Below are 24963 nucleotides of genomic sequence, written 5' to 3'. Positions count from 1 at the left end.
GACAGACAGACACGTAAACTAACAAAGCCAGTTGTAGGAGTGGTTTACACCACTCAAAAATCACACCCGTGTGAACTGAGTGGTGTAAGGTCTTATATAGACTGATCAGCTGTGGTCTGACGTAATGTCTGACGTAATGAAATCACACCCGTGTGAACTGGGTGACCATAGCAACCGTGCTCATTTTTTGAGCACAGACAGACACGTAAACTAACAAAGCCAGTTGTAGCCTTGTAGGAGTGGTTTACACCACTCAAAAACATGTGGGAGGTGCAAGTCTAGTTAGCAGGCATGGACTTCAAAAAGAGAAATAAACCTTCCAAGGAAGGGACTGCACACTCAGGGAACAAAGACGGACAACTTACTGCATCATCAACTTATTTATTAGCATGGCGCGTTTTGCCGTGAGCTATAGCACCTGACGAAGCTCACGGTGAAACGCGACACCACAGAGACTGCTGTCACTTAGGTGTGAACGGCCCCCAAGTGATCAGCCGGATTGGACTTGAGGATATAAAGTAAGGACAGAAAAGTGAGGACGCCGGCCCAGGCGGTGGCGTAACCGCCTGGGCACCCGACTGGTAATCCAGTCGCAGTGTGCCGCGGGTTCGACTCCCGAGCCCGACACGGCCTTTACTGCATGTCTTCCCCCATCTCTCTCCCGTTTCCTGTCAGCCTACTGTCTGTCCCTTCAAAAACCAATAAAAGGCGTAAGCCGCAAAAAAAATATCAAAAAAGAAAAAGAAAAGTGAGGACGCCAATCGTGATTGGCCGGAATGTGATGATGTATGAGCGCCCCTCACTTCACACAGGTGTGACTTTTTTTTAAATTTCATGTACAAACTTCTCTTCAACTGGGATTTCAGATAATGGTCCATAGATTGTGTGTAGAACATTTCACATAAATTGTACAAAAATCCTGTTAGAAAATCAGGTGTGTGACAGATGTGTTCCGCATGAGTCATGACACATGTGCAAACAAGATCCATGGCTTTTGGCCAAACGATGCATGAGTTATGCCTGTTCAAAGTTTTAATTTTCAAACGATTGCTATAGAGCCCCCTTTGGCCAATTGGAGTAAGACTGGTTTCAGCGCCATTTACACACTGTAAAGTTAATTTGACAAGATTATGTGGCTGTAACCATCCTTGGATATTTAGGAGTCAAGCCAGAAGGTGAAGGGAAAAAGACCCCATATTGTTTGTCTTTTCCGATTCCGCCATTCTTTGCAGTTTTGGTAGTTCTGTAGTTTCCATAGATATATATAAGAAAGGCTAGATGGCTCACCCACGCTCTGACCAGTTTTCAAACGGTTTGGTTTGTTATAAGTCAGAGACGTCCGCATACTTACATGATTTTATGACGTTCATATAAAAAAACATTAAGCAGATACGCGTCCTGAATCATAGCCACGTTGACGTTTGTAAATCCGTCAAGATCATTTGAGGGAGTTATGACTATCTTTGGTTTGAGCTGCCGTAGAACATACTGTACTGTAGCCCCTCGGTAAGATGGCCGCCGGGTGAACTACGTCAGAGACTCCGCCTTGACTTTGAGCCATCTAGCCTTTATATGTCTATGGTAGTTTCCACAAAACTCTGCAATACTGTATGTTAGAGGGTCATGGGAAATGGTGAAGAACTGAAGCTCAGTCATTCGTCAAAGGACCTCTGACGATTTTCCAAATGTGCCTTTTGTAGCGTCACCATGAGGCCAACTTATGTGAAACACATCAGTCCAAATATCACGCAAATCGGTACACATCTTTATAGTCACGTCTGATACTCTGATTCTATGCTACTATAAGACATTGTCTATTGGCTATTAACTGCTACTTCTATGATCACTCAATAGGCTACCAAACATCCAATGCACGTCCATAACAAACGTTCCTGACCTGTTGGGAGACCTGTGCTCCGAGGAGCAGTTTTCTAGTTTTAAATTAGATATTTCTCTAAATCTGGGCAGTAACGTAAAAATAAATTCCAACTATTGCCTCTCCAAATCCCTCTGCAAGCATAGGTTGAATCGGCTGGGCTAATATAAGCAGAAACCTCCGTATTCCAGCTTTTTTTAATTACTGCAATGCTCCCCTGTGTTATACAATAATGTCATGCAGAACTTAATAGCGACCGACAGATGGTGATATGAGACAGATGATAGTACCATGCTATGACATGAATGTTGACTTTTCCTGGTTTTAAAGGCTGCAATTACAGTAAAGAGGTATACTTTTCTGATCATACTTGACTGTTATAGAGAGTATGCACGTGACATCATACTCCAAAGTGGCAAAAAACTACTTTCTGGCATTGACGGCCCATACATCCAAACAGAAAAGTCCTTGCATTAAACAACGTTAAAGTCACTTTGCCACTCACTTTATTCATGCGCATACCCTCTATTGTAGGCATTCTATCATTTGCCTTGTATCTAATTATTATTAAACAGATCACCGATTATATTATTTATAAAAAATAACTGTGTAAATATTTTGTGAAAACACTTGATAGTCACCCTCCACAATACCGTAACAAATTGTGATATTTAGCATTATTATTATTATATTATGTTCATATCGCACAATAGGCCGACCTACTGCATGACAAAAACATGTAGCAGTAGCACCAAAAACCTAACACACATCCATCGAATTCGGACAGTATAGTGCAGTAAGTTACAGTTAAGATGCAGAGACAGTGGACCTGAGAGTTTGTCCCATAGTGTACATGCTTAGTACTGTATATCGTCTGTCAGGTGGAAACCTCACATGTTCAAGGCCGTTTATTTTCAGGATGCAAATATAGAAGAAAATGCAAAAGTAGCAGATCTACAAGATCAAAACGTGGGGCTCCGCAGCTTGTGGATCTGCTACTTTTGATACTTTTGTGTGACGCTCCATAGACTGTAAAATTAAAGGTGACGCTGTAGTGTGATCAAGTAGGCCGTTCGTTCATTTACGGGGAAAAAAAAACACAAAAAGTTAAAATATGTTTATAAGAGGTTTCTGCCCGACCGCAACGTTATTGTTGCCGTCTTAAATTATATAAATTAACTTCCTACTTCCGTCATGCTGCAGCGTCACACAAAACTATCAAAAGTAGTTTACAGATAGTCTTCAGATCTACAAGCTCACAACGTGAGATTATTATAAGGCCTAATTATTATTATGTTTTTGACTGGTTAAGTGGGTTTCGTGAATATTTACCCAATGAAAAGTGAGGTTTACACCAGACAGTAATGATATCAGGTGATGGTAGCTGACTGAACAGAAGTAAGCTTTGTACTGTAGCCAAGTTTGAAAATGGAGCTGGAAAGGGCTTGTTTGGCATGAGGAAAACTAAACAAAAAAAACCTGAGAGATTGTAACATGTTATCCATCCATCTGGGCACATGCAGGACGTTTCGCAGTACATCAGTGGTTCTCAAATTCAGAACCACCAGGGGTCCTTGATGGGGTTCCATGGGGTCCCCATAAAAATGCTTGTAGATCTGCAATTGTTGATACATTTTGAAAAATCTCGAAAATGGTAAAAAGATGAATAATTTGGACATTTTTTACCATACATCTTCACTCATGGGGTTCCCTGGCACAAAACGCCAATTGGGGGGGGGGGGGGGGGGGGGGGGGAGAGGGGGCGGTCCTCCTTGACATGAAAATGTTTGAAAATCACATAGGATTAACATCACTTCCTCTTCCTGGGGCTCTTTTCAGAATCCTGCCTGGTCGAGACGTCCGCCTTGTGGCCTGAGGCCATGGCGGAGGCCTTCTCTATGGACGCAGCGGCCTGGTGCTCCTTGGGCCTCTTGGTCTTGGGCTCGGCCTGGCGGCCCCGCTTAGCACCGCCACCGCTAAGGTCCCAGGAGAGCAGGGACTTGAGGAGGCAGACGGTGGCGACGGCGGCAAAGAGAGACTGGAGCACCAGTGGCCCGGGCAGAACCTGGACATGTCCCCGCAGCCGCTTCAGAACCTGGACAAGAGACGATTCTGGATCGGACCGGTGCTGGACCTCTTCCTGTGCAGAGGACATTATCGTGCATTAAAGTAAAAACCACACATTGCTCAGCCAATCAAATCATCGCTCATGAGGACACACAAAGCTGGAGCATAGGAAAAACAAAATACACTCATGCGAAGTGAGGCACTGTGAGGGGCGCCCTCTTGTGGCTGTCACACAACGTCACTGCTTAAAAGCAAAGTCCATAGACTTGGCTACCACATGATGTCACGAGTGGGGTGCTGTTTTTTTTTGGGGGGGGGGGGGGGGGGTCTCTTGCATGCGACATCCATTAATAGAATCTCCTACTGACTGACCGATCAAATTATTGGCTTAGGAATGAGAATAATAATAATCTCCATTAATTCAAGGCTTCATAGGGTGTGTAATTTTTTTATTTTTATGAACTACTCCTTTAACCCTACTAGAACACTAAACCTTAATATTTCAACATGAAATTTCACCATGATAAATAAATACACAAAAAACAGATGTCATGAGGGTGCAAACGGTGAAATAGTCTGGTATTATTTTAAAAATATTACAAAAAATAAAATGAATGGTCCAGTGAAAATTGCATCAACCCCAGGTGGAATTCACCCGAACACCTGCTTGTAGACAAAAACAGACATGTGGGCAGGGAAACACGCCTAGCTTCTATGACGTCACTGAGCATCCTGAAAGTAGCCATCCACCTCAGACATCAGCAAGCAACATAAACATAATTATCCAGGTGAAAATCACCCAGCGTTAGTGTTCCTGGGTTAAGCTGAAAACTGAATATGCCCCACGGGATCAAATAGGTCTAAATTATTATTAAGCATATCTTACATTCAGTCCGTGTTGTGTTAGCATCCCCTCCAGGGTAGCATCACCCAAGCGCACTGTGGGATAGACCTCTTCTATCACATCTCTCCTCCACCATTGTTTCGGACTAGACCTGCTCACAAACATGCACAAAAACAAAACGCCACTCTTTTATGGCAGTGGTGGTCTTCTACGAGTGCTTTTTTCACTGAATACTTTATTAACGGCATTTAAAAACAGTCAACAAAATAATGCGTTATGGCTCGGATCAATGGAACTAACGTAGTACAATACATTTATCGGTACCACAATGAAAACTAATTTGACACGGTTTCAAAAATCTGTATTTAGATAGATAGATAGATAGATAGATAGATAGATAGATAGATAGATAGAGATAGATAGATAGATAGATAGATAGAGTGGGCTGAATGTAAGGGTGAGTACTGACCCATCCTGGTCTTTCCCAGTGAAGTGGTACTTGTACAGACTAGCTCGGAGATATGTGGGCGGGGCTTTACTGAACGGATACTGGTCCTGGTCTTTCTGGAGCAGCCCGACCACTAGAACGAATGCACATGCACACACACACAGAATGTTGACGGATTGATTGATTGACGATTATGCTAAATGTTAATAAATAATTGTGATGATCTCAAAACAACTGCGTTAGGGCGATTATGTAGCTCACCATCCTTCTTGCCCTGCAGCAGAGCGTGGACGAGGCCAGTGAACCAGCGGCCAGCTGGCACCACCTGCTGGCCTGCCTGCTGCCACATCAGCCAGTCTAGCCGGGCCTGGTAGGGGGCTACTACTGGGGGTGCTACGTCCACATTACCAGGCCTATGCATCCACTGGATCTCCTGGAGAAGTCAAGTCACCTTTATTTTAGTAATGGGAGATTAAATCGGCAAACACATCGGTATCTGCCGATTTGAGTTGTTTTTAGATTAATCAGCATCGGTTCGATTAATCAATCAGACCGATTAACACACCAAACGCCCGGGGGTATTTGTAACCATTAAATCAGGACGCCCAGCGATTTGTTTCTTCAGGACCTATTTCAAGGTGGCTCCATGCCATTTTGGGAAGTAGCAACATGTAGCCAAAACACTGCCGAGGTCAAAAACGTAATCTTTGCTTAGAATTGGACAATGATTTGATCAAGAGTTATTCACGTTTTAAGATTTTCAGTCTCATCGGCTAAAATGGGTGGGAACATTTTCGATGACGTCCCAACCGAAAATGACATTGAATGTTGCGCAACAGACACTCCCAGCCTGTGGAGTGATGCTTATTAATCTCCGTCCTGAGCACTGGGCGTTACTAATTGATAGAACGGAGAACTCAGTCCTTGCCGCTCGGGGTGTTAATTAATCGGTCAGATTAATCGGTCTGTCTTTACAGATAAACAAGCCCAAAGTAACAGCTTGAACAGATCTACAAGCTCACAATATTAAATATAAAAAGGTATTTAAGTTAAATCTGACTTGCCTAAGCCTGCAGTGCAGACACCCTGTTACATGTATTTTTCAGAATGGACAAAATTATAATTTTTCATTACAGAATGAGGTATCGACATCGCTAATAACGGTTATCGGCCATAATAGCAATTAATCAGATATCGATATCGGCCAAAATGTCTCATCGGCACATCCCTACTTAATTTGCATAGCACATTTAAAAACAGAAGTTGACTCAAAGTGCTTTCTAGACTACTAACAAGAAGGAAAAAGACGACAACAACATCAAGGCCACAGACACACATAGTCCAACAAAGCCAAAAATGATAATGCATGATAAAGCAATGACATACTAAAACAGGAAAACATGTTGGCAAAATGAACAGACAAATCGTAAGAGTGTAAGAGAATACAAAGTTAAATACATACAGTGGTCATTATGAAAACATGACAATCAATCACCCTCAGACTGATAAAAGTGAGATAAAAAGGTGGGTCTTTAGCTTAATTGGGTTAGAAGTTTAGAAGTCAGGGGGATCTCTAAAGTAGACCTTTTACCTTCCAGGTGGTGTTGTCCATGCTGCCTTCTAGAACCACCTCAGGCCGTCCTCCTTGGTTCTGGCTGATGATGCCAGTTAGGGCATAGCTACTGACTAGCCTATAGGGCACCACCAAGCTGTAGGCTTTCCTCACCTCAGGAATCACTCTACTGCTAGACAGCGGCTCCATAGATGTGTACGGAACCTGGTCAGAGAAACAGAGAGGGAATCAATCAGAATCAACTTTGTGTACAGGTGGAAAGAAGTGCCTCCAGTGAAGCTCTTCAGCGCCAGGTTTAACGAACCTAAGACTGACGGTGACGGCGTCACATGTGTCAGAGGAGACAGATGTTACGACCCTTAGTGTCTAGGGGCAAAGACCCGTATATAGGGGCAAAGACCCGTATATTACATATTGAAATGAGAAGCAGCGGCTTGTGCAAAAAGATAATTTATTAACAAAAAAGTGAATTCATGAATAAAAGTTGACATAAAATGGACTGAATTGAATTGGCAAAACAACAAAACGTAGGCTAACAAACAACAATGTAACACTATAACTAAACCCAAAAGGGATCCTTTCCGAAGGGATCAAACCCTAATCAAAGTCACTGGTTAAAGTAGTTGGTTGGGGTTGGGGGAAAAGTATACCAAAAGTATACTAATAATAATCACAATAATAATAATGGCCAGGGGCCATAACAGGCGTCTATAACTCTGTGCATAACTGTAGTCCCAGGTTTGCAGAAGGTGGCATCATACCCGTGGCCTGTTCCGGCCCATATTCCCATAGCTTCTCTTGATTGGCTCGGCAGCAATCAAATCAAATATGAGACAATCAAATGAAGCTATGGGAAAATGAGAATTGATAGAATTAATAAATGGGGAGAAATAAACGGATTGCTAGTAAGATGAACAGGTGATGGTTGGCCTGTCTTAACTTACCACACTGAGGGTGAACAACGCAACCGTCGCAGCACCGAAGACAAACCACTGAAGCAGAGCGCAGAGCTTCCAGAACACACCCCTCACACTCACCACCGTGCTGGGAGAGAGAGAGAGAAACACACTTTTAATAGAACTAAACAGCACCCACACTTTTATTACTCCTTTTGTCTGGATTACGGCAAATCCTGTTCATTTGCAGCCGTCGTACAATGAGGATGAGGGCCGTAACGGTCATGACATCTTAGACATTTACAAATTATTGTGATCAACATTTTAATTGTGATTTTGGCATGAACTGGGTGGATGTGGGACAAATAACGGTCTTAAATATACACCGGAATGATTGACAATGGCTGCTACCAATAATTAAAAAATGTGTCCTTTCAAAAATAGCAAAAATAGGTAATCTAATTGCTCACAACGTGCCACATTGAGAGTTGCGTGCTTGTAGATCGGCTTAGGCTATAGCTATTTTTAAATGGATTCGCTTTCATGATTTATTGATTCATAATGACGATTATGCAAAAAAATAAAATGATCATCATCTCTGAAAACTACGATCGAGGCGATTATGTAATATCTTGCGACAGGCCCCGTGCACAACAAACATATTGAAAGTGAACTCACTCCAGCATGGATGATACCAGTTCCCAGGTGAGAGAGAGCACACCTATCCAGATACTGGGCACCGTCACAATCTTCAACACCTCTGCAAACTGGTGCTTAGAGAAGGCTGCAAGGAGATGGAGAGCTCTGTGAGCTGTTCAATTCGTTTTCACCACTGAAAGCATGCATGACCTGTTATTAGGCGATCAGACATTCCCAACCTGTGTGACGGGGCCCCCTGGTGGGCCATCAGGATAATGCAAATCGGCCCCCACACAGTATATAATTGGCAAAACACTGTATACAAAGATTGTATTGATTGTTATCAATTGTATTGATAACTTTTATTTTCTTTAAAACCTTGAAAACTGTGTTCTCATTGTGATTCCGATAAATATTGAAGTCAAAGTTCAAAGATTTTAATAATACATTATTAAAACAAACAAAACAATGTACCAAAATAATAATAATAAAGGTTGGGAACTGCTGGTTTGGGTCATTGACTCCAATTTGAAGTCGGTCGGTCGAAGAGTTCTCGAGATACCATGACAGACATACATAAGCACAGAGATTCTGTGTATGCTTTGTAAGAAGACGTGTCATTAGCAGCACCCACCTATTTTGGAGGATATGGTTTTGGCCTCCCAGTTGAGCTTCAGCTGAAAGAGCGTCATGGTGCCATAGATTATGAGAACACAGGTAGCCGCCTCGACCAGCAGAGTCAACCAGGACATCAGGGTTTGGCTCCAAGCTGGTGACACAAAGACGGTCAATAAAAAAAAACCATTAGATCAGGCTGTGTCACCAAATTATAAACTTAAACATGGCACCCTGGTGGTGGCACAATCAGTCAGTGTGCATGTGTCCTGGGTTCGAATATCAAATCAAATCAAACTTTATTTATAAAGCACATTTAAAAACTGTCATCGACCAGAGTGCTGTACAAGTCAAGAAAAAACATATAGCAATAGCAATACAATCAAATAAAAACAATACATCAATGTCAAGTGGGTACATATGAATATAATAGAGGTGCTAAGAGGTGCTCAAAATAAAAGGTTGGAAATTAAACTGGGTTGTGATTAAAAGCTAGGTCAAAAAAATGGGTTTTAGCACAGCTTAGAACCTGTGTTGCCACTGCTTGTCTTTTTCCTGATTTATCTCTTTTCAAAATATGACAATTTTAAAACCCTGAAAGCAAATGTTTGTGACTTTAAGTAAACGACGCATTTAAAGCATTACAGAACTACAGTTAAAATGGTGTCAGTCTTAGTCAGTATTTGGACCAATGTGTTAGTGGAATGTACCACTACCTACTTTTTTGAGGTAACTACTGACGTACTTTTTGCAGTTCTGCAACGCCATTACAGTTATTGACAATTGAATGGGAGAGTTATTCATTACTTTCTGTAAAAATAACCGACAACTTCAGACTAGGACTAAAGGTTCATCATGAGCCGATTGCTTTTTTTTTCTTTCCGATTCTACTTCTACTCCCACTTTCTTTGAATTATTTTCCACTTTTGTACAATTGTTGCAGGACTGAATTGTTGTACTCTGTTGTACACTGTTTTTAATGTTCAGCCAGGTAGAACTAAAAAGACTGTTTCAATGTTGTTGTTGAAGACATGATACATATTTTAACTAATTCTCCACATAGTGAACTACAGTAGCCTGACACTAAGCCTGAATTTTCATTTCATTTCACAACATGTTTTTTAATGGGCGTGGCTAGTGATGCAGTGCTGGAGCCAGGCTAGAGCTACAATAGATGAAAATCGAGAGTGGTTGTCACGTGCCGTAGCAGCATTAGTGCTGTCCAACGATAAAATATTTTAATCGCATGATTTATCTGATTAATTGCAAATAAGTCATCAGCTGTTCACATTGTACCTTACTTACTGAATTTGTCAAACTGACATATTGAGCCTAAGACACAGTGTGGCTTCCCCCAGTAGGCTACCTTCACATTCAGTAGATCCTGTGATCTTTTGTGGCCAGATGTAATTTCTTGGAGTCTAGTAGGACTATAGTAAATAATTTAAAAAAAAGGTCGCTGTAACATTTTGTAAAAAAAGACATATCCCATGTTCGAATGCCCACGCCCCCTGTCAAAAACAGCTAAAAAAAGAAAGCATCAAATGAAAAAAAATTAACACTCATCTTTTACTTTCTCTAATAACAACCTAAAACATGAACCTTGGTTGAAAAAAAAACTAAAGTTGTCCTTTAAGTAATGCAAATTCAACTACCGTAGTAACTTTACTAGCAACTAAGTTTTGCTAGTACGTTTTTGAAAGCAGTAGTAGCTACCTGTATAACTAGTTACTAATAATTTGAATATCTTGCCCAACACTGCTCTCAGTATAACCATGATGCTACCAGTGTGTCAGGATACTCCAGCCTGTGCATGTTAGCAAACGCCCCTCTTTAACCCTGAAATCTCAGCCCAGGGACAGTGCTGTTGACTTAACGAGCTGTACACAGCCGAGCTCAACGCCTACTAAGCAAAATGTGTCGGCCTGTGTGTGTGTGTGTGTGTCTGTCTGTCTGTCACACCCCCCCCCCCCCCCCCCCCCATTGTAAGGAAATGAATGACCTAGCGCTGTGGCAATTACGACATTTTACTTGACGATTAGTTGTCATACAAATTAATGATTACGATTAAAGGATTGAATTGTGCGGCTTTTAGGCTTTGTAAACAAGAGTTGCACTGGGGCAGATATGACAAAAAGAAAGCGCAAATACAAAGAAATTACCAACACTGAATGATACCAATAATCAAAATAATAAATGTGCTATGGCCAAAATACGGCATATTAAATAATTTATACTCAAAATGGCTTGCACAATAGTGGAAATAGCAGATCTACAAGCTCGTAGATCTTCTATTTCCACCATTGTTAAAAATGTATGAAACTTTCTCAACATGGCGATTATGTAATAATTGTGACAGGCCTAGAATGAGCTAGACATCTAATTCAGCATTTCTCAACAGGTTGGCCAGGATCCAAATGAATGAATCACAAGATGTTCTGGTGAGGCAACAGCTTTCACTGAAGAATACTACCATATCATTTTTCCAAATTTGAATCCTAGTAAGTAACCAGTTGAGAAACATGGGTCTGAATGATACTCAATCTAATAGGACTGTGGGTAACCTGTTTTTCATAACACACGCCCTAAGTGCAGGTCCCGTAGTGTTGTTCACTTGACAAAGCGATATGAACAACTGCAGGACCTTTTCACAACGATGCAGGCCACAATAATTACAATTTGAGAATAAGTCAGCATGCAGGTGTAGCACCAGGATGCGATAACACTAATTTATTATATGACCATTTTCGCCGATGTATGGGTCAATTTCCGCCGATGTATGGGTCAATTTGTATAGAGCATAGGCCTTTCATGCAGAAGGTCATGGGTCCGAAACCTACTCGGGGTCTACGTCAGCAAGGGCATGTGATCACAATGGGTCCCTAAAGCCAAATCAAATAGGTTCAGATCGGAGCCAAGTCTTGTGCAGGAGGCGCGTCTGCAGCCAGTCCTGGACGGGAGTCTCCAGACGTAAAAAAACAAAACAGAACTGATGATGATGAGAGGGTTACCGGTACATACTCTTGGCTCTCCGGTACTTCTTGCCGCGAGCCAGCCAGGACCTCACATGTTCATCGTCCAGCAGGGAGAAGCTCAGAGCCATGGACAGCAGGGTCACGACGGACACGTTGGTCACCAGCATGGACACCACTCCGCTCACAAGCTGAGACACACAGGGACACAATACAGTGACATAGACGTGGGGTCCACACACAGGGACACAATACAGGGACACAATACAGTGACACAGACGTGGGGTCCACCACACACACGCAGGGACACAATACAGTGACATAGACTTGGGGTCCACACACAGGGACACAATACAGTGACATAGACTTGGGGTCCACACACAGGGACACAATGCAGTGACATAGACTTGGGGTCCACACACAGGGACACAATACAGTGACATCGACGTGGGGTCCACAAACAGGGACACATTACAGTGACATAGACGTGGGGTTCACACACAGGGACACAATACAGTGACATAGACATGGGGTCCACAAACAGGGACACATTACAGTGACATAGACGTGGGGTTCACACACAGGGACACATTACAGTGACATAGACGTGGGGTTCACAAACAGGGACACATTACAGTGACATAGACGTGGGGTTCACACACAGGGACACATTACAGTGACATAGACGTTGGGTTCACACACAGGGACACAATACAGTGACAGACATGGGGTCCACAAACAGGGACACATTACAGTGACATAGACGTTGGGTTCACACACAGGGACACAATACAGTGACATAGACATGGGGTCCACAAACAGGGACACATTACAGTGACATAGACGTGGGGTTCACACACAGGGACACAATACAGTGACATAGACGTAGGGTCCACACACAGGGACACAATACAGTGGCATAGACGTAGGGTCCACACACAGGGACACAATACAGTGACATAGACGTAGGGTCCACACACAGGGACACAATACAGTGACATAGACGTAGGGTCCACACACAGGGACACAATACAGTGACATAGACGTAGGGTCCACACACAGGGACACAATACAGTGACATAGACGTAGGGTCCACACACAGGGACACAATACAGTGACATAGACGTAGGGTCCACACACAGGGACACAATACAGTAACCTTTTTCTTTTCAGGCCAGGGAGGCCTATTCATACTCCCATTTTAGGTGATAAGGTGACCACCGAAAACTACAACATGACATCACGCTGCAGTACGTGGTAAGCGACTCACCGCTCACCTAAACACATGTCTCTGTTTTTGGTCATGAATAGTATGAATAGGCCTTTAGCCGAGAGAGATGAAGCAGGGACCCCCACTACATGTACAAAAGTGTTCGATAGTACATAGACCTGTTTGACAGCTCTATCATCAGTATCATCTTTTCTATTAATGTTGGATTTCATGTTAATGTTTTAGACATTTAACCACTTAAACCCTCAATGCTTTGTAAACTTGACCTTTGGCTCTGTACTTGGTCTGCTCTTTTTTTCCCTACTAAACCAAATGTCTTCCCATAAAATAGCAAAAGGTAATAATAATGCAGCTGGTAATTAATTGATTTAATCAATTCTTGTTTAATCAATTATCTTACAAAGTATCTGTATTTTCTTCTGTTTCTTTTACACGCTTTCTACCGTTTGCATGACGATAATTATTTTATTAAATCGATTTGAATGGTTACCAGTTTGAATCGATTTTAACCGATTTACAATAAATTGTTACATGCCTAAAAGTATCTAATGCTAATCCTTCTCAGGAGTCAATGAGCCAATCCCCGTTTTGTAAACATGACATGCTTACAGTACATCTCTTCAGGACTCATAACAATACATGACATATTTGTCTTAACCCATTTTGACCTGAGATCAGATTCTAAAAATGTCTTCTAAATCCTGACAGTTTTCTGAAAAAGCTATGTTTCTATGTCAGTCGTTCTTCGATTTTTCAAAAATAGCAGACCTACAAGTTCATAGCGCGCCACTCGGTGGCGCGCTATGAGCTTGTAGATCTGCTATTTTTCAATAGCTAAAGCATAACATAATGCTAACACCAAAAGGGGTTCCCGCCCAGAATGGGATAATGTATAATTCAAGCCATAATTATCAACTACTATTTAGGTCAGGGGGGAAAAAAAGGAAGTGAAGCAGTCATTTAGAGACCATTGTTCTCAAAGTCACCTGTATGTAGAAGGCCCCCAAGCGGAGACGACGGAATTCAACAAAGTAAAGTAGAGGCACAACGGTTTCAGACACCAGATGTGCCACAGTGGCCAGCCTGAGGAGCCAGTCGGGCAGCTGGTAGGCAAACCAGGCCAGAGGTGTGGGACTGCCTTGAGTCTCCAGCAGGTCACTCACCGCTATAGGGACAGATGGACAGACAGACAGACAGACATACATCACTTAATGTCCAGAAGACTATGGTCTTCCAGAACAGGGGTTTTCAACAGGTGGTCTGTGGACCACTGGTGGTCCGTGAAGGTATTGCATGCGGTCCCTAACGATGCATTTAGTAATGTAGCGAAGTGAAGATTTTGTATTTTCTTCCACGGAGCAGTACATTAAACTTTTGTGCACTGTTCCGTGGGAAGTGCGTGTTGTCAGTTGAGTTACTGGGAAGTCTGAGGTTAAGAAATTCCACAGAAAAGGGAGTTAGAATCTCAAGAAAGGTAAGTGTACCAGCTTGCCTGATTGAGTCATTATTATTAGGAAATGTGTATTAGAAAATTCCATTTTATAATCATGTCATCGTGTGTCTGCTCTATCAGTAGCCTACTACTGTATTATCAGTTACCCTCAGTTTAATGGAAATGGAAGGTTGGATAAAGTAAGAGAATGGACTAATAGGTCAGGGTAACCGTGGGATAGGAATAGATCAGTGGTTCTCAAAAAGAAAACACACACACCTGCAAGCCTAATGGCCCATTATGCCATGGACCACTAGTAGTCCGTGGATCATCAGTTGAGAAACAGTGGATGCATTGCATAGCAAGTGTTACGAAAGCACTAATCTTAGCCCATATCCCATCTCAACACAACAGGTCCACAGGTTGATTCTTAGGGCCGATTCATACTCCTATTTTAGAGCCGAATAAAAGTCGGTTCGGCGCTGTAGAGCCTACAATGTGACGTAATTTGAGGTTCGGGGGGGGCGGCTCTTCGGTGTACTGAAAATTTCTGACGAGCCGAAATCATTTCGGCACTACAGCGCCGAAACAGCGGTAATATAGGAGTATGAATCGGCCCTTAGTCCGGTTGGTGGTCCCTGGTTCACAATCAGTTGAAAACCCCTGGTCTGCTCTAGAGCAGGGGTTCTCAACATTTTCGGCTGGGGACCCCCCCCTGGGAAATACTTTGGCCATGTCTCACCATCCCCTGACTGGGGAGGGAGTGGTGTTATTGCTCAGAGTCTGATGTCCATTACAATGTCCTGATGTGAAAGAATATATTTCAAAAGAAATCTGATGTGGCATCATTCATGTTGAAATGGCTATCAAAAAAAAGAAAAAAAATATGGCACTTCCTATCAAGGTTTGCGGGCCCTGTTCTATTAGCCTGGCTAATAAACCAGACCGAATCAGCCGGCGGATTACGGTCTGGAGAGGCTCAATTGTACGCCCATTTCCTACACCAGAGAACTGGTGTGGCCAATCGGGACACGGTATGCAATATGGGCGGGCTTTGGTACATTGACGTTCAATGCTTGAGACCTTTGACTGACAGTAGCTCTAACCAATTGCGTCAAAGAGAAAATGTTTGAACCCGCCCCCCGGGAAACAAGATCCATACACAGCATCTCCAGACTCAAATACCACACACAGTGTGATTTGAGTCTGGCTTATTAGCCAGGCTACTGTTCTATAACATCAGTGCTGCTCACCCACTTCTACCCGTGGGTGTAACTTAACTAAATTAATGAACATGGAACTGAAATACACTACTCAATGCAAGTTCACATGATGTACTGCATTATATACACTACATAATCTGTATAATCCCTATAAAACTATAGAACAGCCATGCCATGTGCACACATCATTCAACTTAATACGAAGTCGGAACACGACACGACGATTTTTCATTAAAATAAACATGCTCTGAAAAGGCCCACCCATCTGACCATTAACACAGCTGTGAGGGCCGCTGGCGCTTTTGAAATGTTCAAGTGGGCCCTGATCCAGAAAAGGCTAGGAAGTGGGAACCTCTGAGTTATGCCATAAGAGGAGGTTCTGAAGCTTCCTACCACCACTTACAGCGAGTAGGACTTTTTCTCCTGTGCATTCAAACAGTACTGACCTATCTACAGTTTGATACAAGGAAGGAAGTCACGTGTGCACATATACTGTATAAGAGATAGACAGAACAAACTAAATAGCTAATAGACTACTATAGGCTAAAACTACCAACATTGATAAATAAGTCTTTATATACACTGTATTTTATATAATATAATTATCAATAGACCACTGGCCAGCCCCACCTGATTAAAAAAATCACACCCGTGTGAACTGAGTGGTGCAAGGTCTTATATAGCCTGATCAGCTGTGGTCTGACGTAATGTCAGTGACCATAGTAACCATGCTCATTTTTTTGAAATCACACCCGTGTGAACTGAGTGACCATAGTAACCATGCTAATTTTTTTTAAATCACACCCGTGTGAACTGAGTGACCATAGTAACCATGCTCATTTTTTGGTACGAACAAACACGGGTACAAAGCCAGTTGTTGGAGTGGTTTGCACCACTCAAAAAGGGAGGAAAAAAAAGTGTAAGCAGACCTGGGCCATTTGGTCACATCATCATAATCATCAAAATTTGCATAGCCATTTTCTAGCATCGTTTTCATTTGACAACAACCTTATTCCTTATTGCCTCCAGGGAAATCAGCGATTTGCAATTTTGCATGCAACTTGTTTTACATGGCATGATGTGGAGAGGTGGGGAAATGAATGAATCATTATCAAGATAGAGGCAATAAGAGAAAGACAGTCGCAAACAAAGAGTTAGACTAGAATCCAAGGCAAGTTTCAGCAGGAGCCTTCGTCAGCCATGATCTTTTTTTTGAGTGGTGCAACCCACTCCAACAACCAGCTTTGTCTGTATCTGTGTATGTGTGTACCTGTACGTGGGGCCACGTACAGATGAGCACGGTTGCTATGGTTAGTGTGTGACGTCACTGCACCACTCAGTTCACACAGGTGTGATCTTTTTTAAACTTTTGTTATACCAGAATTCTGGATGTGTATTTTTCTTTCTTGTCTTTGAGGTGCATAAGAGCAATTAGATGTTGATGTGTGACCCTATAAAATGGTTGAACCAAATCATCATCGCTGGTGCAAAGTTGCATTTTCTCTTTTGCCAAAAGCTTTAAAAGTTGCAAGAATATTGCCTCCTGCATCGAGCTTCATTGATCAGATGGATTCATCCCGTACAATTTTTGTAGAGGAACTACTAATGAAAAAAACCAAGGAAAAAAAGAAAGCACTTTGATAATAGTGTCCTTGAACTAAAAAAGATAATCTGAAGAATTGACTTGTCTTGTCTTGTATTATAATTCGCAATTCCGTTGCAGTAATGTAGCCACACTACATTACTGCTGTGTTTCTTTTAAAAGACGTGCAACAATAGGAGAGAAACAGATGCAACAGGCCTTCAGTATAGCTTACTGTAGCATGGTGAATGCTATGTATTATTCAATGGACTATTGATACTACATACAGTAATCATTGCAATAGATGAACAACATAGTCTGCATATTGAAAATGTATACTAATGTATACTTTTACTACTCTGAGACGCTTGATGGGTAGGGGCCCTGCTGTCACTAACCAGTGAGTCCCCACCAGGAGGAGCTGTAGCTAGCCAGCTTGGCCACTCCAGAGCCAAAGGTGAGGCGAAACAGGAGCCAGCGGGCCAGCCAGAAGGTCACTTTGTTCGGATGGTAGGAGGAGGCACTCCGGCCCAGGAGGTTGAGTGGAGCAATGAGGATTGTTAGAAAGCCAGCCTCCAGCAGAAGACTGTCCCTGTATCATAGAAGGGACAAATAAAACATCAGCTCAGCTGATGGCCACATTCAACATGACTGGACAATTTGACCTGCAAACGTATTAAACAAAATACTTTGTTGTACGTCATACGTATTTAAGCTTGTAGATCAAATGTTCAGCCTATTTCTGTCGAATGTGCGCTTATTTTTTGCCAAATGATAACCTGTAAATGGTGCATTTATATAGCACCTTTATCCAAGGCGCTTTACATAAGATTGTGCAGTGCATTACATTCACCAATTCACACACCGATGGTGGAGGAAACCATGCAAGGCACCAACCTGCTCTTTGGGAGCATTTAGGGGTTCAGAGTTCCCCTATTTCTTCTGAAATAAGTGTGTAATGTACATAACGATACTTAAAACAGTTTAGAGACATAAAATACAACAGACTACCGGTAAATTCAGACAACCACAACTCCTTGCGATGTGCCATACTTTTTAGGGATACATTTAGTTTGATTGATGCATCAATTTAACAGGCAACAATCCAATTTCATTGATCGATTGACTGAATACTTTATTAGGTAGAAATGTAAACAGTACAGTCAGACACTTAGTCTAAAAGGATAGCACCGTGCTTGACATGAAATGATTCAGGTCGTTAAGAAAGTTCTGTCCTATGGAGTACTTTAGACAACCGTTATTAAAACAGTTGTTTGTGTTTTATACATTAATATGCACATTATTTACATTAGGACATTGTTAATGTAATTTTGCATTGCAAAAGAGTACAGATTATCAGGCAAGTCGGTACAGGGAATCAGGGGCAACTTACCATGGAAGACGAAGGAAGTCTTTATCTACCTGTAAACATAACACATTCAGGAGTAACCAGACATGTTATACTAGGCAGGCAGTATATTTTACAAATTCATTTTAATTGGTAAACAAATGCATGTTGGCATTTTTACTCAGTGTAGAGTTTAGTCTACTTGGGCAGGGGTGGATCTACGGATGTCTGGCTAGGTAGGCCCAGGCCCAATCAGGGCCCACCCAAATTGACAGCTTGCCCCACTGAACACTTGATTCAACCGTGCGCGGTAGTGTCGCGGTCCGACCATGATGTGCCATCTCTGCGCTGGCTGGCTACCCTGGTGTTGGGAACAACAGATGTTCAGGAGGCAATAAAGCTCACCTTTACTCCCTTCCCCTCCAAACAAATCATGGGCACTATTTATACCCTGCCAGAACTACGCAGAAACCCCTATGCTTTTCACGTCACACGCAAGCGCATACCATCATTCACATTCGTAAAGACTACTGGGTCAGCATTGAACCCTACTTCAACCTAAGTCCTCTCCCCTCATCCAATCTGAATTCCATTAAACATACATAAACTCTCCTATAGGCATGCATGGTTCTTGATTCGTGAAATGCTTGATTCCACAAAGCATCATAGGAGTGGCCCAGAACTTAGAAGCACCAATGCTTGACGTCCTTAAGGTGCGACCTCTGCTAAAAATACATGCCGCGCCAATTTTTTCCATGCGCCGCTTGTGGAAAGCAGCCAAATAGAGTGAGGAGAGAAAAAAAAGGTATCCAAGTTTTGTAAAACTCAGTCCCGCCCACATTTTTCCAGGCCCAGTCAGACGTTACTGTATCTGCCACTGCTTGTGGGAGTTGGCCTACTTGTGTGATCTTAAAAAGAAATAATAATCACATCAAAACTTGAAAAAAAAGAAGTAGTAAATGTAGGAAACAAAAAATAAAAGGGACCCATAAATAAATGTGTCCGCGACCAACATATGGGTCCCGTTTCCCGCTTTGGGAAACGACTTGTGTTCAATGACTTTAAAAAAAGAAATCATCCATCCATCATCCATTCAAGCACCCCAGCCCAGCATACCTGACACAGAGAGAAGTAGAGGCTCCAGAGGGTGAAATAGACCACGCTGTTCCTGAGGGACACCAGCACCGCGGCTCCCAGGGCCAGCAGAGCACCCAGCAGGCTGAGCAGCTCCATCAGCTGCTGTCCGTCCAGCTTCAAGCTCCGCCAGAGCAGGAAGGGCATGGCCAGGAGGCCATCGCCCGGCTCCTCCACCCCAGGCACAGGCACGAGCCCCTGCTCCCCATACAGACCTGAGCGTTTGCACACACACACACAAATGGTAAATGGTGCATTTATATAGCGCCTTTATCCAAGGCGCTTTACATAGATTGTGTGCATTACATTCACCCATTCACACACACACATTCACACACCGATGGCGGCAGAAACCATGCAAGGCACCAACATGCACATCGGGAGAAATTAGGGGTTCAGTGTCTTGCTCAAAGACACTTCGACACCAACTCTGGCAGAGCCCACAGGGTTCTAAACTAGCAACCTTGCGGTTACCATCCAGCCCCCCAGCCCCCCCCCAGGTGGACAAGCTCGCAGCATGGCACTAACTGACACGCTGTGAGCTTGCATATCTGCTATTTTTGAATAACCAAATGCCAAAAGCTACATCTAAACTTTCCCGGTTTCTCAGTTAAATCGGTGTACTAATTGAAATGTTATGTTATGTTATCAACCCCCTGTAGAATAAGAGAATTCAATAAAAGGGGGTGTAACTAACTGATATTGTTTTGTTAAAACATATTGGGGCCTTTACCCCGATGAAGGCTGGGGAAAAAATGAATGAAAAAAATAAGTTGTTCTGGTCAATACCGGTAAATTAACCTTATGGAGTGTGCCCTGGAATCATTTCCTGTCAGAATTACATAGTGTGTTTGTTCAGTAACAGGTGTCCGTTATCTCAACAGTTCTTTTTATAGCAAACACAAAATGTAATTTGTGTTTTAAAATACTAATTTCATCCAAGCAGGAGCAGAAGAGAACCCACACAGGATAAACATTCTACGTATAAAAAAAAAAACCCAAAAAAAACAAAGAGCAGACAAATCTTAGTATTGTAACACTATAAAACTGAAGCTGTTAAATGAATTTGGCAGGTTTCGCTCTCCTGATTAGAAAAGGACAGACAGACAGCTGATTACAAGTGGTTGCTTGCATTTCTGTTCCTATGTATATTTTAACATGAATTAAAAAAGAAAAAAATCAGAACTTCTGATTCCTTGAACACGCCTTCTCATTCTGTACTGCTACTATTGTGTGTACTTCTAAGCTACTTTTTCAAATGGTACACCGGGCTACCGCGACCACCAACACAGAGCAATAGGCTCTGCACTGCATCACTAGCACCACGTCAGTCAAGTGCCCACTGACGTCACTTGTCCTGATGTGCCCTCAGCCCCTCACTGACTCTCTCAGACTGATCCATTCCCAAATCTCTCTCTCCATTCACTCCATTGTAATGATCCTGTAACGCCTGTTCAAAATGCCACGCGGCTAACTACAGGGACACAATACACATGCTGATTCATTCACCGCATGGCGATCTGACGCTAACATGCATGTGTGCCGATTCATTGTAGCCTACAGTAAATGAAAACTGGACTGTAAAAAGCAACTTTTAACAGCATATACAAAGTCGACAAGTTAAGTATATTGCTTTGAATGCGCGCACACCACAGAAACAAGTTCATTTACTTCATTGTCACAAACATTTCTGGAGTGAAGCAATAACAGAATTAAGCGCGTTTACTTGATTGTGTGCTTCAAGAAGAAGGAAATCAAACAGGGCGGACAGAGTATTCATTGGATGTCAGACCAGTTTGGCATCATCTTACCTGGAATCTGCACATACAGGGACGCGAAGGCAAACATGTAAATGATGGCCATACTCCACAAAAACATGTGCCGCGGATATAGACTAATTTCCTCCATTTTTGCAAAAGAAATCAATCGTTCGCGGACTATCTCTTCTAGCTGGACTCCAACAGTAACTTCTCCTTGAAGCATAAAAGCCCACGGCAGCAAAGCCTCACTTAGCTCCCAGTTCAGGAAAAAAAATGAGTGGCTTTTGGAAGGAGGAGGAGTTAAGTCTGCGAGTCTGCGTTAAGCACTCCGTCGTGCGCCCGTGTCGCGCACCTAAAAGATAGCCGATCTACAAGCTCAGAACGCGTCGCGCTGGGATGGTAATGTGAGCTTGTAGATCGGCTATTTTCCGTGACACTGACACACACACACGTGCCATATGTAGCCGTCGTTTGTCTCTGGACCGCGCTACACACACGCCCTTGACTTCTGTTTTGAGTCTTTGACACACAAAATATATATATATATCCTTAAAAAGGCTGGCCATGAACACACAATGTCTGATAGCTATTTGCTTTATTATTCATTCCAACATTTTCTACTTCATTAAGTGTGGTACTCAACAATCCAAATCATCCACGGGGTTATTTGAGGTCAAAAACTCTCTCAACTCAGTCATGACTCACATGTGGCATTGTGGCTAGCTAGAATAAGGAAATACTATCAGTTTGGTATTTTTCTTCAAAACATTCAATTAAACATAGGCCACAGTGAGGCCACAGTGGCAGTGCTACATAAGAAAATGGGTGGCGGGCGCACACACACGCGCACGCGCGCACACACACACACACACACACACACACACACATATATATATTGTTTTTTCTTTTTTTCCCCCTGTATAGTTAAAGTCATGGCCCACAGTAGGGGAGAGGGACAGACACCATCAGTTTCATGAGGGGGGGGGTATCCCATCCCCTCTAGTCCGGCAGCCATCTTTTGTTTAACGTGGGAAATTTGGTATATAGTCTTTTTTATTGGCCTAAAATATTGTCTATATACTGTACATACATTCGTGAATCCACTTGCTGACTGGCTGTCGGTATTGGGTAATTTTTTTATAGGGGTTTCTTGTGACCCCTTAACATCCTATGGCAGGCAAAAATGTCAAACTTTCCTTTTTCTTTAAGTAGCATGTGACATGTCAAACTTGTGGGTTTTCATTATTCTGAATCCATTCCAAGCATTAGTTTTGCACAAAATACACTCCTTGGGCTAAAAACTGCCATAGCCACTTGCCCAAATGCGCCAAAAAATGTGCTGACCTCATCTCATTTGTGACGTCTATGGCCGTTTTTAGCACAAGGAGTGTTTTTTGTGCAAAACTAATGCTTGGAATGGATTCAGAATAGAGACACACTGGGACTACAAATTTCACGCCCCCAAATGAGACAGCGTCCCCACTTCTGGTCCGTTGGCACGGTGTACTGCAGGCCAGCCCATAGAAGTCCATTGAAATTCAACTGTAGTTAGGCTACTTTTAAAATAATATGAATTTACCACTTGAATGAGTTACCCATAATGTTAACGGAGCAGAGGGGAGACGGCAGACAGAGAACCTGTCGCTTTTAAGGGACGTCACTGCCTTTACGAGGCTACGAGCGCCGACTTTGAAGAGTGGAATTCTCAATATACATCCCGATCCAGACTGACTTTGTTATTCATGTCTATATTTTTAACATGTCACAGGCTTACTATATATGTTCTACCTACCGCGGAGCTCCGATGGTGTGTTTTACCGCTGTCAACTTGTTGTATAATTAACTTTGCTGAATAGTTGCATTGGAAAATAACCCAGCTAAATGGAGGAGTGACATCCTGACATTTGTAGTCCCCGTGTCGTGTGTCTCTATGATGAAAACGGTAAACCCCCTAGTTTGACATGTCACATGCTATACTTAAAGCAAAAGGAAAGTTTGAAATTTTTGACAGTTTTGCCTGCCATAGGATGTTAATGGTAGGGTCACAAGAAACCCCTATAAAATACATTGCCCAATACCGACAGCAAGTGGATTCATGAATGTATAGACAATATTTTAGGCCAATAAAAAAAGACTATATACCAAATTTCCTCGGCTGCCAGACTACTCCACTTTTGAGTGGAAGAATATTTTAAAATGTACACAACTGCATGCTTGTGAGTGCAAGAAAGACATGGTAGATTATTAGTATTGCCATCTGGCATAGTGGCAAAAAAACGGTTTGGACGTGGTACATGGCAGGCCTTTGAATAAATGAATAATGACTGGTAAATAGTTAAGTAATGAAAAAATAAAGACACACAATTATAAGTGGCTCCTACTCTCCTCATTCATATATGACTCATCATTCAAATTATAGTGTAAAGGATTATGACAAACATTTGTGTGATTAATGTAAGGCAAGCCCTATTAATAGCAGACTGACATACACCTACAGTTCTGTGAACGTGCGTATCTGTTATTTTTTAATAGCCTACGCCAAAATATACTGTAACTTCTATTAGGCTACTTACTTCCTGACTAACGCTCCGTTGTCATGACAACCACGCTCACACGTGTTCATCACCTAGGATAGGATTATGTATAGCATCTAACGTGACAGCAGAGGGAAGCACATGAGCTCAGTGATTATTTTCTTTATGTATTATCTATCTTCTAAATAAACTAATAATTTTAGTAGTGGGGATTAAAAAGTGAGGACGCAAATTGTGATTGGCCGCCGATCGGCTGGAAGATGTGCTATTGGCTGAGCATCGCATAACGAGTGTGCCCCAGATGATGCCACAAAAAGTAAGGACGCCAGAGGAGCCATTGTAAATGAATAGGAGGTCATTCTGCGCCGCAAAGTATTTGTCCTCAAAATTTGAGGACAGAATTGGCACCAAATTTGAGGCTGAATTTGAGGCGAAATCCTCAGTGGCAGGAATTTGAGGCAAAATCCTCAGCAATCGATCTGAATTTAAACAGTCATTCAGAATACAATCCTGTGGAGTGTGGTTGGCTATATACTGTAGGTAGGCAATATAAAACATATTGTGATGTCACCGTATATTGTCCAATCATATGAGGGCAAAAAATTGTATAAATACACTTTTTTGAGCCTCAAATTTGAGGCACAGAAAAATGCTCATGCATGGAACCAAAATTGGCGCTGTGATTGTGTGCCACAGGGGACACCCGTTATATTAGTGGCAGATATATCAATTCAAAATACACTTACTTGAGTTCCTTCCACTTAATGAGAAAGACAGACAAGACTGAAA

At 42.3% G+C, this 24963-nt stretch overlaps 1 protein-coding gene across 1 annotated transcript; it reads right to left on the bottom strand.

Annotated features, from left to right (window-relative positions):
• Positions 1-2059: 2059 nt before the first annotated feature.
• On the bottom strand, positions 2060-21943 carry LOC306916814 (lipase maturation factor 2-like). Its single transcript, XM_079494852.1, has 14 exons — positions 21692-21943; positions 19863-20095; positions 18792-18820; positions 17797-17990; positions 14148-14326; positions 11980-12121; positions 8978-9112; positions 8383-8488; positions 7753-7852; positions 6827-7012; positions 5497-5668; positions 5257-5368; positions 4830-4938; positions 2060-4016 (listed from the first exon to the last, which is right to left on the bottom strand). The coding sequence occupies exons 1-14, from the start codon at positions 21861-21863 to the stop codon at positions 3687-3689; spliced, it is 2199 nt and encodes a 732-aa protein (XP_079350978.1). The 5' UTR covers positions 21864-21943; the 3' UTR covers positions 2060-3686.
• Positions 21944-24963: the final 3020 nt, after the last annotated feature.

This window comes from Electrona antarctica (assembly GCF_951216825.1).
Source record: "Electrona antarctica genome assembly, chromosome: 23".
In the NCBI taxonomy this organism is placed as follows: Eukaryota; Metazoa; Chordata; class Actinopteri; order Myctophiformes; family Myctophidae; genus Electrona; species Electrona antarctica.
Note: the sequence above shows the minus strand (reverse complement) of the source record. Positions and strands in the feature narration are given on the sequence as shown.

Coding starts and splice junctions, on each gene's coding strand:
- LOC306916814 (XM_079494852.1), bottom strand. CDS start 21,863: ATGCTTCAAGGAGAAGTTACTGTTGGAGTCCAGCTAGAAGAGATAGTC. Junction 7,013..7,752: donor CGTTGTTCACCCTCAGTGTG/GTAAGTTAAGAC, acceptor TTCTCTGACCAG/GTTCCGTACACATCTATGGA. Junction 5,669..6,826: donor TGGACAACACCACCTGGAAG/GTAAAAGGTCTA, acceptor TGACTTCTCCAG/GAGATCCAGTGGATGCATAG.